The sequence below is a fragment of the Lynx canadensis genome, chromosome X (genome assembly GCF_007474595.2).
Source record: "Lynx canadensis isolate LIC74 chromosome X, mLynCan4.pri.v2, whole genome shotgun sequence".
NCBI classification, from domain to species: domain Eukaryota; kingdom Metazoa; phylum Chordata; class Mammalia; order Carnivora; family Felidae; genus Lynx; species Lynx canadensis.
Window position 1 is genome coordinate 120576339 of NC_044321.2, and position 13266 is coordinate 120589604.

At 58.7% G+C, this 13266-nt stretch overlaps 1 protein-coding gene across 3 annotated transcripts in view; it reads right to left on the reverse strand.

The window, feature by feature from the left end:
• Positions 1-2752: 2752 nt before the first annotated feature.
• Positions 2753-13266, reverse strand: part of BCAP31 (B cell receptor associated protein 31) — a 30474-nt gene continuing 19960 nt past the window's right edge. For all 3 annotated transcript variants that reach the window (XM_030304659.1, XM_030304661.1, XM_030304660.1), the window contains exons 5-8: positions 6085-6220; positions 5105-5228; positions 4225-4325; positions 2753-3135 (exon numbers count right to left, since the gene is read on the reverse strand). In XM_030304659.1, coding sequence (XP_030160519.1) covers positions 3097-3135; positions 4225-4325; positions 5105-5228; positions 6085-6220 — 400 coding nt within the window. In that variant the 3' untranslated portion in view covers positions 2753-3096. The remainder of the gene's footprint in view (positions 3136-4224; positions 4326-5104; positions 5229-6084; positions 6221-13266) is intronic.

Sequence of the window (13266 nt, forward strand, 5' to 3'; positions counted from 1 at the left end):
CACAGCTCGTGAGTTCGAGCCCCGCATCGGGCTCTGTACTGACAGCTCAGAGCCTGGAGCCTACTTCGGGTTCTGTGTCTCCCTCTCTCTGCCCTTTCTCCGCTCACACTGTCTCCCTCTCTCTGCCTCTCCCCCGCTCACATTCTCTCTCTCGCACAACTAAACAAACATTAAAAACAAAAAAAGTAAGAAGGGTGGAAGCAACAACCCAAGTGTCCCCTGATGGGAGGAAATGGATGAACAAAATGTGGCCGTTCCATATAATAGAATATTATTCAGTCTTAAAAAAGAAAAGAAAATTGGGGCGCCTGGCTGGCTCAGTCAGAACAGCATGTAACTATTGATCTCGGGGTCATGAGTTCAAGTCCCACATTGGGGGTAGAGATTACTTAGATAAATAAAAACTTTAAAAAAAGCGAGAAGTCGATACCTGCTACAACGTGGCCGAACCTCGAAGACCTTATGCTGAGGGAGAGAAGCCAGACACAAAGACACTGCAGGAGACGGCTTCTGTGAGGTACACAGTCACGTTCACAGACAAAGTAGGATGGTGGGTCGAGGTTGGGAAGCCTGGTGCTCACGCCGGAGGCCGGCCTGCGGAGGGGCGGCGGCCCCTCAGAGGGACGTACCGGCTTGCTTCCCGCCGCAGTCCCTCCCGGGCCGGTGCCTGCTCTTCGGCAAGGCACGGTCCCCTTACGGAGGAGGGGCTTTAGCGCTCAACTACACGGCCGGGGGGAAGGGGGCCTCTGGCTCGTGACGCCGCCACCAGCCATGTTGCAGTGGTCACCGAGAACCTGGATGGGGCAGGTCCCCACAGAGCTCAGAAGGGAGCACTGGCTGAGCAGGCCCGACTGCAACTCAACCCAGGCCTGTGCTGGCACGCGGAGGTGCCTGCCCGCAGGACTCGGCACGGCCCCGCGGCACGTGGGCCGTGTCCCAGGCCCTCCCATCACGCCCTGCCCTGTTGACTCCCCCATCGACAGTCTCTGCCTCCGCACCCACAGATCGGAGCCCGCAGCCTAGCGTCACCCTCAGGCCCGCTCTGCTCGCTACCCTGGGCTCACCCCAGCTCCTTACCATCTCCACTCCCCCCACCACGGCCAGGCCTCGGCCCGGGCTTCGGCACCTTTTCCCAAATGGTCTACGAGCCACCTGCCACAATGCCACCGAAGACTCAGGAAACATCGACATCATTCAAAAAGAAGTCCACGGAAGTCGGGACTGCTCGGCTGGGACCCTGAGAGCAGTGGGCAGTCCCCATTTACTCCGGAGTCTGCCTCTGTGGTAGGGGCTCAGGACACGGGGTCTGGCAATCTAGTGGGAGGCAGGTAAGGGAAGGAATCAGCCCAGGACTGTGGTGCACCATGGCCTACCACAGCCAGAGGCAAGGGAGAGGACACCATGGGGCAAAGGGGCACACGGGCCCACTGGAGCAGAAGGCTGCTAGCAAAGTTTCCATGGTGGCCCTCCAGTCACGGCTGGTCTACCACCCCCGAGACTGTCTCGCTCCCCGTCCCCCAGACAGGGTACTCTGAAAGCAGTCTGGTGCCGCTTTCCCCTCTGCCTGGTCCAGAGCCTGACACTGAGGGGGCCCGGGGGCTGCCCGAAGTTGGCCAGGGAAGAACCCACACACACGCTGCTTGGACTCTGGCCTCTAGAAGTTCGCAGGAGGGCGAGCTCAAGGGAGGGTAAAGTGGTCAGGGAACACTTCCTGGAAAAGCGGGCCTATCCCTCGGCCTCGGCACAGCAACCAGAGAGCCTCACCCATAGTCCCCGCCCCCACCCCCCATCAGACACCACCTCACTGCTCACGAGAGCACGGGGAAGGGACACTGGCGAAGGCAGCCCAGGCCCAGGCCCGGCCAGGTCAGGAGCAGCGCGAGCACCAGCTAGCCACCGGCACTAACATCTCCAGGGGTCCCCCCAGTTCCGAAAGAAAACCCCTCCGGCCTGCTCCTCCTGCCCTCCTACCATCCTCAGGGCCAGCGGAGGATGAGCACCGCATGGGAGACGGGCCACAGCCGCCCCGCCACCCGTGCCCTGGGCCCTCAGGCTGCTCGAGGACCGGGCCCTGTTCAGCAGAGGGCACCTGGCGCAGCCAGTCAGGGTTGGGGGGAAACGCCAAGGTGGAGCCCACTGCAAGAGTGGGCTCTCCGAGCAGGTAAGCACACCCCACACGGGCCCAGGGTTGCAGGCAGCAGAGGGGGCACCCTCCCCACCACCTAGCTCTACCCTAGGCCAGTCATAGGTGACCGTCAAGGGCAAGTCTCCTGCCTTAGCAGGCATTAGTCAGAGGTCATCCCGCAAACCTTCAGGAGGAAGTGGGGCAGGGAGCGACTTGTGGCACTCTGCCACGTTCCGTCTGTCCTACAATGTGATGGAACAGGCTCAGAGGAGGCGGGCAAGCCTGCCACCCGGAAGCCCCACCGGTTTACTGAGTCTCTCAAGCTTCCCCGGGGCCCAGTGGCCAACCCAACAGGTCAGACGCGCCCCAACCGGCCATAAAATAAGGCCTGCCTGGGGAGCAGGAGGCAGAGGGACAGAGAGAGCAAGTGTGGGCCTGGGCGCAGCCTGGGAGGAGGGAGCCCTTAAGGAAGAAAATTTTTCTTCGGGAAGAAAATAACCTGAAGGCCTCCAGGACCAAAGCCTGGGGGTCTCTATCAGAGCCACCTGCTGCTACCTTCCCGGTCACTCCCATGAGGGGAGGAGGAGACGGCCTTCTGGTGGCCTCAGTCACACACATGAAGCGCGGTTGCATAACAACAACCTTTATTGCCCCCGAGAGAAAAATATACTCTGCCTGCTCCAACCACCCGCCTGCAGGACCAGAGACAAGGGGCCCCAAACAACATAAGACACAAAAGAGGCTCAACCCAGCGGGAAGCAATGCCTGCCTCGTGCCTGGCCGGCCAGGAGGTAGCAAACCCATCCTGAGCAGGCAGAACCGGGTCCCCTGTGGTATGCCGGGACAGCGTGGAACTGTAAGCTGTGCGAGGGGATGGGAAGCGGTAGGGGGCGAACTGAAGTAACCAGTGAGGCCGGGCCGCAGGCGGCAGCAGCGGGCACCGGCCAGGTGGCAGGCAGGGAGGAGCGGCCTCACTCCTCCTTCTTGTCCGTGGGACCATCTACCGCTGCCTGGAAGGGACAGAAACCACAAGGCAAGGGGTCGGCAGGGTGCACCCCTCCCCTTCACCCTCTAGGCCCTCCACCCCAAAGGCCCAGCTTGCTGCCTTCTCCCCAAATGACAGGTACCAGGTGACCAAGGGACCCCACCCTTCAGGGCACTCCAAGTCCTGCCAGGGTGGGAGTGGCCCTGCTCTACCAAAAGCTGTGACCCTAATGCCAAGCAGAGGGGTGCAGCTGGAAGCCTCTGTTGTCACTCTTCTCTGAGAGGTGCCGGACCCCACACCAACCCCGTCTCGGGCCCATGGCGGACTCGGCATTCAAGTCCCCCCCAGGTCCCAGTTCAGGTCCTTCCCAATTCTGCACGCCTTTTACAGGTCCTGCTGGTAAGCGTGCCCTACAATGGGGCCATCGGTCCTCCTCTGGGGCCTTCCTCATCACCCACTGTTGCGGCCCAACTTGGGACAGCCAAGCAACACGGCAAATGGTCAGAACTCAGGGGTGTTTACTTGCCCCTCACACCCAATTTCTGGGCCACCTGAGCTTCCAGATCGGATCATCTGAGGACTCAGAGAGGACCTGGGGTGGGGGGGGGGTAAGTGGAGGGCCCTGTATCACCCCACAGCCCCGTGTACAGGAGAGCTGCCAGTCCTGGAGCTTCCCGGTAGAAGACTTGAACTAGAATCAGGGGCCCCACACCACAGACCAGGCGCACAAGTAAGAGGAGCTCCTCTCAAAGGAACTGACACCAGGCACGGGGCTGGGCCGGCCACAGTGCAGAGGACCCATGGCTGAGGCCACTTTAGCAAGTGGCTGCCATCTGCCAAGCCACACCCCTCTAGGCTGAAAACAGGTTCCAGCTGCTGGGCCCAGGCTGGCACCGCTTGGCAGGCTCTTCTCTACACCCAGCCTCAGCAGCAATGGAGGAAGAGGGGGGCAGTGGGAGACAGAGCAGCCAGTCTGCCACCGGGGTCTCTCAAAGGCTCTGCCGGGCAGGCTAGGCTGGGGATGGGCCTGCTCTGTGCCTGCTCGGGGCGCGGGAGGCATGGGGGGAGGCGGGAGGTTCTGATCCGATGCAACAGAGCAGACCAGCGTGCTGACCTGTAACTTCGCGTGCTCCTCCAGCAGGCGGTCATACTCCTTGGTGAGGCCCTCAGACTGCTTCCGCATGGCCAGAGCCTCATTTTCAGCTTTTTCTAGTTCTGGCGGTGACGCAGGTAAGGAGGAAAGGGAAACAGAAAGATAGGGATTAGGGAGTAAAAACCCAGTTGCGGGAGACACCAGACACAGGCCAAAATCTGTCCTCACTGAGGTTGTCTAGGAGACGGCTCCTCTCAAGAAAGCTCCCTGCCGGCTGTCATGAGAGCCCCCAAAGTTGGGGGGGGGGGGTGGCCACCACAGCTGGGGGAAGCGGAGAAACACGAAGGACCCCCTAGCCCCTTTGATGGAGGGACTCCAAGTGGCTCTCAGCATGGCTGACTTCAGGGAGGCCGAGGGCGTGGGGCAAACAGTCTGAGAATGCTGAGGTGAGAGCAGGAGGCAGGGAGCAGAATCCCATCCTCAGAGCTGACGGCAAAGGGCGTGTCAGGTGGGGCCTTCAGGAAGGGAGCAGATGAGCTCACAGCAGGTTTTTCAGGAACGCTGCAAGCAGCTCTGGCATGGCTTCTTTCTATCCCCGCCCCAAAGACCCTGGGGATGCCACCGCCTGCACAGAGCACCCGTCCCCAGGCCTGGTGCTGGGTGAGGTGCTCCGGAGTCAGTCTACAAGCACCCCAGAGCTCCCCGGGCCCCCAGACGCACGCTCTACCACCGAGCCCCAACCCTCGGGGTTGGACAAGCAGGGTATCACTGGTCTGTTTTCGACCAGCTCCTGAGCCCAAGCGCGCGTTTGTTATTAACACTTTGGCAAGAGGGGGACAGCCACCACGAGTGGAAGTTCTAGACTTTCAGGGGCTGGGGGACACCTGAGGACAATGCTCACTTTGCTTGCTGATGTCCAGCTCGTCCTTCAGTTTCTTCAGCTCGGCCTTCAGGCTCCTGTTCTCTTCTTCCACCTTCTCCTCGGCATCCCTACCATCCAACTTGACTCCGCCAGCAGCAGCTTCCTAGGAAGAACGCCAAAGGCACGGGTTACTTGGGAGGGAGGGAGGGAGGCAGGCAATCCAGCTCTGTCTTCCCCACTGAGTGTGATTCCTCAAGCTGTCCCAGGCACCTGCCCCTTCAGAAATGTCAGCACAGAACTGGGCCACTGCTTCTCCCCAGCCACAGGCAGAGGGAAGGGCCAGCGTGGCCACCTGCTGCACTTCACAGGCCATACACCCAACCTCTCTTTCCCAGCAGCTCTGCAGAGTTTACCTCCGTCCAGTGACTCGATCCGCTGTCATCTGTTTTTGCCAATCACCCCTAAGTGACCAACGCCCTCCCCGCCTCTGCCCAGGCTCCACAGCTCGCTCCGGCCACGGAGCCCCGAACTCATCCCTGCCCATGCAATCCCATCCTGTCTATGAGCCCAAGTCCATCTGTCCATCTCCTTCCCAGCTCCACAGACACCTCACTTCCTCAGACAAACCTTTTAAGACCGGCTGCCCGCCCCCCATCCCTGCCTTGTCCCCAGCTGATACAGTCCTCCGGAGACCACAGGCCTTACCTTGCATTCTCCTCTGTTAGCCTGCCCATGGTTCACAGCACAGGGTTCAGCTCATTAGAGAGTCAGTGTTACCAGGAAAAAGTCTGGCCCAGATGTAGCACGTAGAGACAAGGGAGCAACAAGGGTGTCCCTCTCCCTGCGGAGTCCCCCAGGCCCCTCCCATACACGCCCCCACTGAGAACCTTTCCCTTCTACCCAACCCCTCGGCTTTGCCAACACCAGCACTGTCACACGTTCCCCAGCCCAATAGGCCAACAGTGACGCTGTGGCCCGTAAGGAATGTCACGTGACAGAGTCCAGCAGGCAGAGCTCACCTTCTTCAGCTGGTCATTCTCTTCCATGTACTTCTTGGCCGCCTCACTAGCACTCTCTGCCTGTTTTTTAAAGGCTTCGTTGGAGGCCAGCAGTGTGGCCTGCTGGGAGATGAGAGTCACCAGGCGTCTCAGCAGGCTATAATTGAAAAAGAAAGGAGAAGTGAACAAAAGAAAGGAGGAAAAATGGCTGGCACGATCTTCTCTTGGTTGCTCCTGCCCCAAGCCTGCCTCCAGCCTAGACCTGTCCTCTTAGATTGCCAGGGCAGCCAAGCAAGATGCCGCCAGCCTGGATCTGGCAACACAAGGGAAAAGGTGGAGCCTGCGAGCTGTCTTCTGCCACCAGAATGATTAATACTGCCCCAAAATGGCTGCTTGAAGCTCTAAGGCCGTCCTTCGGTCCCGATGGTGTGGGAAGCAGCACAGTGACAGGGTACCCTAGGCCAGGCCTAGCTATGGCCGGAGGACCCTGAACCTGCCCCTTTCCAGGTCGGCGCTTGGGTATTCCAGAGAAGCCACAGTACCATTTTCCTTGCCGTGAAGTCAGGCTCGTCGTGATAAACGATGAGAGCAGCTAGCATCTGGGGGCATTTCCAACTCCTGGGCCAAATCCTCACACCCACCTGATACTGTAGCAGGATCACTGCCCCCGTTTCATAGAGGGGAAACTGGCTAAAGCAACTGCTTGACGTCAAGAGCCAAAAACGGACACGGCAGAAATCCCCACTCCAGTCTCTCTGACCACAAGGTCCAAGCTTGGAACCACCACCCGTTCTCCATTTGGAGGGAACTGCTCCCACGCCAAATGAGAGAAACACAGAAAGGACTCCCGGGGCTAGGGAAGCAGAAAAGGAAGAATCAGGGCCCCGACACACACCTCAGGTCCAGACCCGCCAACGAATGGCAAATAGGTGGCAGCTGGGGGTCACGGGCTGCTGCATTTCCCCCGACGGCCACCCCTGCGCTTGCTACGTTGCCTGATGGGAGGAGAGGGGAACTGGAAAAGGCCCGGCTCCAACAGTAACAAAGGAGACGGGTCCCACACACCTGGGACACAGGCCCAGGCCAGCTACAGCTACGAGGAAGGCGCTTACGGGCACCCCTGGGGAACAGGGAAAGACTCCGCTTTGTGCAGGGTGTTTCCACAACAAAGTGCTTGCTCAGAAGAGACAAGACAGACTTGGATGCCTGCTCCCAGACCATCCTTTCCAAGCACCTGCCAGCCTTCGCAGGGTTCTCGTGGATACCTGCTACTCAGATGGCCCGAAGGGATGGGGACAGAAACCACGTGAGCTGCCCTGCTGGCGCTGGCCCCCAAAAGAGTCCCTGTCATGAACAAGCACTTGGGTAAGGGGTAGGGGAGGTGGGCACACAGGGGCCCTCATATGCCCCTCGTGCTTCCTGGTTTGCAGAGAGGCTCCAGGGGCCCCTGGCAGTATGGGGAAAGCCAGGCTGCTGGTTCCTGGCAGGAAGGGAGAGTTTCCAATGACATGTGCTCTCTAAAATTAGCAGCTGGGACCTCGTGGCCCAGGGCTCAGGTTTCCCTGTCTCAGCCCCTGACTATACAGGGCTGGAGCCCTGGAAGTGGAAGGAACTCCCAAGCACCCCAGAAGCCAGAGAAAAGCAACACACCTGACTCATGTCAGCAGGGCGGAAATCACTGGAAGGACCCAGAAAGAAAGGCAAGTCTGACTAAGCCCCAACCTCTTATACCTCCCAGCAAGGAGTACTCAGGCAGCTCTGAGCAGATTCTGATGATGTGGAGGAAGCCCCTCCTCCCAGATGGACACGGCCTGGGGGGAGGGCACGTGTGCCACCTGGTGGACCCAGCAGGCAAAGATGGGGCAAGTAAGCCCAAGAGTGACACACCCCCTGTGTCACGACAAGGCCAGGCAGAGGGCTGACGTGAGAGGGACTCCAGCAGCGCTCTAAGTGACCACGGCTACCACCCCCACCCCGGTCATCCAGGGAGGCTGGGTCCAGAGTGACTGTGGTGATGACGCTAGCGACACAGCAGGAGCCCAGCTCTCCTCAGCACCCTCCCAGCATGTCCCCAGCTACGGAGAAGCAGGGTTACTAACACAGGCCAGGGAAAAACCCCAGAAACTAGCACAAGAGCCCTGCAAGGAGCTTCCCGAAACCTCAACCTGCTCCAGCCCCGCCCGAGCTCACTGCCCTTAGTGAGGATCACCCCATTCGGTGCGGGACAGAAACCACCAGAGCAGGCACCCTCCGGTACCCTGCCCCAGCCCCTGATCTCTCATCCTCTGGCTCCCTGTCAGACCTGTTCCTCCAACCCTGCCCTGGTCGGTTCTGGTAATTCCTCCCTCCAGGAACCTGGCTCTCAAGGAGCTCTCCCTCCTGCTGGCCCAAGCCCCTCCTCCTCTCCTCCCTCCTTTCCTCCCTCCATTCGGCAGCCCACTAACCTAAGACCTGCCCTGGCCAAGTCAGGGGCAGGACAGCTTCTGGCCTAACCACCAGATCAAAGGAGTGCCCTGGAATCCCTGGGGCGCTTATTCGTGGCACTCGGTGCAGCTGACAGGTTGCCTTCCTTGTGGGAGTCTCTCCCGCCTCGGACTCAAGCAACCCTCACTACCCACTGAACTCACCACCAACGGGGTTGATCTCACGCTAAACCCCTACATCTAACTGCCTGCTAAAGGCGGCTCCAGAGGGGCCCCGAAACAAGCCCCGCTCAGCATGTCCTTGGGCGGGCCGTCCCTGCACCCCATTGTGAAGGACATTGCCAATCTACCCACACTCTGCTTCTACAGCACCTTGCACCCTTCTCCTTCCACCCCCAGCCCCCACCCAGTCCCGTCCACATCACCTCCAGACAATCTCCCAGTCGTCCCCACTGCCAACAGCGATGGCCTCAATACTCCTTTCCCTGGGTGATTTTAACAGCTCCTGAGAGCCTCCTCCCTATCCACGACCATCCGACTTTGCAATCCACACCCCAGAAGCAAACCAGAGTGGTCTTTCTCCAGGACAATCTGATCGTGTCACCCCTCTGCTTCAAGCCCTCTGATGCCAGACCCACCGTGGGCCCTCTCCCCTCACCACCCACGGAGGCTCTGCTCCAGTAACACCCAATGGCCGGGCATTCTTGGAACACGCCAGGTTCTCGCTCGCCTGCTCTCCATGCCACCGCACCCCAGCCTGCAGCAGCCTTTCCTCTTCTGTCTCAGAACGCCCACCGCCGAGTCACATCCAGCTCAACCACCACCTTCCCAAAAAGCCTTTCCTGACCCTCCTGGGTCCTCCTTTCCTGGTTCTCCCACAGCGCCTCTGCACACCCCCACGTGGCCGTGCTGCGTGGCCACGCTGCTGTCACTCTGTTCTCCCCCTTACCACCTCTCCAAATCGTCATTTGTTCCCCGGGGCCCTGGCTCCCCCCCGCCCAACTCCACTGTCCCTCAACCCAGCCACACTGACAAGGACACAGGCACAGAACTTGCCACTCAGTCGAGCAATAGGGTGACGGGAAACAGCGGTGGAGAGATGCCATGTAAGACCGTGCTGATGAGCAAGCCAGGCTCGTGACTGCAGTGGTAGCTAAGAGGCAGGCGGAAAAACACTCATCACCAAAGCCGGGGGGCCCAGGGCCAAGCCAAGAGCAGTGAGCCCAGGAGCTGGCCTTCTGGAAGTGCCCCCGCATACTGGGCCCGAGTTCTTGCCTCCAACCTGCCCGTCAAGATCCAGCTGCGCCACTACCCCCGCGGCCCTTCACGGCACACCAATGTGCTCTTTTATGAGTTCCCTCAGTGCTCTGAGTCTCCATCAGGCCCCAGACCCAGGACAGAGCAGACACGGGAGAAGAGCTCAGCTTCAGAATCTCCAAATCTCAATAGCCTAAGTAAGAGATGCCAGGCAGGACAAAAGACTGATGTACTCTTTTCTGTCTCCTGCCCCTTACCCTCCATCACACTCTGCTCCACTGCCCAAGAACTATGATGCAGGCACGTGACTGTTCTTAGCCATCCACGTCTGGACAACACACGAGAACCCAGGAGCCAAAGGGATTTCCCAAAGGCACGAGGCTGACAGGCCCAGCGTCCGGAATAAATGCACCCAGCGACAGAGGGGAAAAGCCGGCACACAAACCTTAAGAAAATCCAGATGTCTCCTTGGCAGATAAACGTCATCCCCAAATACCTGAATTCAACTCAGCTTTCTTATAAAATGTTTTTGGACACTGAGCAGTGCTCTCGTGCTTTTATAAAAGGTTGAGTAAACAGGGAACGCGGGAGAAACAGACTCTCTGTGTGGACACTAAAGAAACAGTGCCAACCATATCAAGTGGGGAAGACATGGTTCTTACGTGCTTTGCACCAATCCTGTGTCCCTCTTCTGGGCAAGTGGGGGAGGCAGACAGGGGCTTAACAGGAAGTGGGGTACAAGCAAGGGGAGGGTCCTCCCAAGGTCCAAATGGAATATTCCATGGTTGTGGCAACCCCCTCCCCGCCCCCCATGACCCTGACCCTGTTGCTGATCCTGCCCACTTAGCATTTACCAGGCATCTCCTGGTGCCATGCCCTCGGGTGAGTTGCATCACTGGGTCACCAGGACCCCACTATGGGGACAAGTAGGCAGGCAACTCCCCTTCACTCCGCTGCCCCTGTGCAAGTGGGCACAAGCTAGTGTCACAGTGCCACCTGTTGACTCTCCAGACTGACTGCAGCCTGGCGCCAGAAAGGAGCTCCACAGGGTGGATTCTGGGTGACCCCAGCCTGCCCACCTGTCCAGGAAAAAACATACAGGAGGAAAAGGCCATCATGGAGAGGAACCAAAAGCCAGGTGATGCCCTAGCAAAAGGCTTCGGGGACAGTAGAATGAAAGTAACAGTGCAGAAGCGGCCCCAGGAAACTCACACCCTAAGAAGCCTGGAGCATGAAAAGAAGGCCTAGAAAACAGCAGGAAGAGTTGACTCAAGATCCAAGGACAGTCGTTCCAGAGGGCCTACCCGTGAACACCCTTGCATACGTGCCTGACCTTCCTCTTAGCCCTCAAGCACAGAGGCTATAGAAAATGGGGAGGCGGGGCACAAGGGTCAGGGTAAATGCCAGCGCCTATAGCAACAGCCAGGTGGTGCTCGCCCACCCTGAGGCCAGTGAAGCCAGCTAGAGGGGACCCGGGTGGAAGCATGTGGCTGTCCACCCCATAGAACTAAAGAGAAGCAACGGACAGGAGCGAGCTGTGCTGCTGGGGGTGGGGGGGCTATCGTGTTGCCTTCTTGCAACCAGCTATCTGATAGGTTCTGTGTAACCTGGAGAACAGAGAGCAACTGAATGAGGGAGGGCAGACAGCCAGGACTCAAACATGCCGGTGGTCCACCTGGTGACCGCAGAAGTCAAAGGAGTGGGAGGGAGGGAGCCGTCAGCCCTGGATGTGCCCAGCACGGTAGTAACTAAAGTCCAAAGGAAACAAGGCAGTGCCTCCAGCAGGCAATGTGCCGCGCTGGGAGCGTGGGAAACATGCTTGGACCAGGGCATCGAATTAAAGGATGAGAAGTGGTTTCAGCTACACAGTCCTGTGCGAAGGCCACCAGCCACATATCCTTTTGAGTTTAAATGAATTAGAATGACATTAAATGGCCAAGTCCAGCTCTTCAGTGCCACCAGCACGCTCTGGCAGCACGAGCAGTTCCACCCTGCAGACAGCTGGTAGAGGGCAGTGCAGGGAGCCCTACTGGTCCCTTTCCGTCCAGAACCCTGCTCCCGGCTCCCACACCCTCTGCCTCAGAAAGGGGCCCTCCTGGAAGGCCAGGCTTTCAATGACCTTGGAGCCCAGAAGAAGGAACCTCTGCGCACTTGGTGCTCTGCCCCAAAGGAGGAGATCATTCACCATTTGCTTTTAGAGCACAAAGAAGGGAATTCTTCAGACCAAATCAAGTAGCTGAGCAGACAATCTGGATTTTAAAAGTGGACGCTCGTTCCGCGAGGCTTTTTCCGAGGCATGTCAGACGGTCCTGCTGGGACAGTGTGTGAAGAATTCCCTGTCTCCTGCTTCAGCACAGCCCCTCCACCAGAGCCCCTCCTGGCCCAGCACCCACAGGACACCGCATGCCCCTACAAGTGGGCGGAGTGGGCCTTGGAGGGGGCGCTTCCATAAGACTTCCTCAGTGTCCAGGTCTGCAGTGCTGTCCTGGTGTCCAGATCTGTTCGTACCCTCAGAAAAATGACCGCAGCCAATACAGCCACCGATAGAGCAGCGGGGCAAGAGGAACTGAGAACCAAAGCCGTGCCCGGCCTTCTGTGACAAGGCCGCCACCTAAATCACTCCATCTTTCAGCAGGCCTGAGCATCAGGATTTTAAAAATCCCTTAGTTGCCTCACCTAGATACCAATTTAAACAAACTATAAAAAACCCCAACCCCGGGGCACCTGGGTGGCTCCGTCGGTTGAGCGTCCGACTTCGGCTCAGGTCATGATCTCAGTCTGCGAGTTCGAGCCCCGCATCGGGCTCTGTGCTGACAGCTCGGAGCCCGGAGCCTGCTTCAGATTCTGTGTCTCCCTCTCTCTCTGCCCCTCCCCTGCTCATGCTCTGTCTCAAAAATAAATAAAAACGTTAAAAAAATTAAGAAAAAAACCCCAACCCCAAACCTACAAGGCAATCAAGAATACATGAATAGTCACTAACAAGATTACATGACAAAGCTGTTACCATAAAGTCCTTACTATTGCTTAGGACTTTAAGTTCCTCTCTTTGCAAAGAGACAAACCTAAATTTTGCTTTGCCCATAAACATGAGATCTGGGATTTGCTTCAAAGTAATCCACGGCGAGGGGACCCTGGCAGTGGGGAGCGGCCATGAGGCGCTCGCTGCTGAAATCGCACTGGGGCGCTGGGGCGGGGGCACGGCCAGACTCCTAGTCCGCCTCTATAAATGGTCAAGAAAGAGAGCAGCAGCCGGGGCGGTTCCAGCACTTGGCCCGGGCTGAGAGCCCCCGAACACCACCTCACTGGGTGCCCTGAGGATGCCCTCCCCCGACCTTCTGCTCCGGCTGCAGTGCCTTTCCCGCTCCACTCCACCAGCCCCGTGCCCGACCAGGGACACGAGGTCCCTGAGGACCAAGACTGGGCCTTCTCGTTGACTCTCCACCTGGGCTTGGCACAGCCTACCGCACAGTGAGGAAAAGCCCACAAGAGTCTAGCCCTCCTCGAGGTGATGCAGAGAACAGCT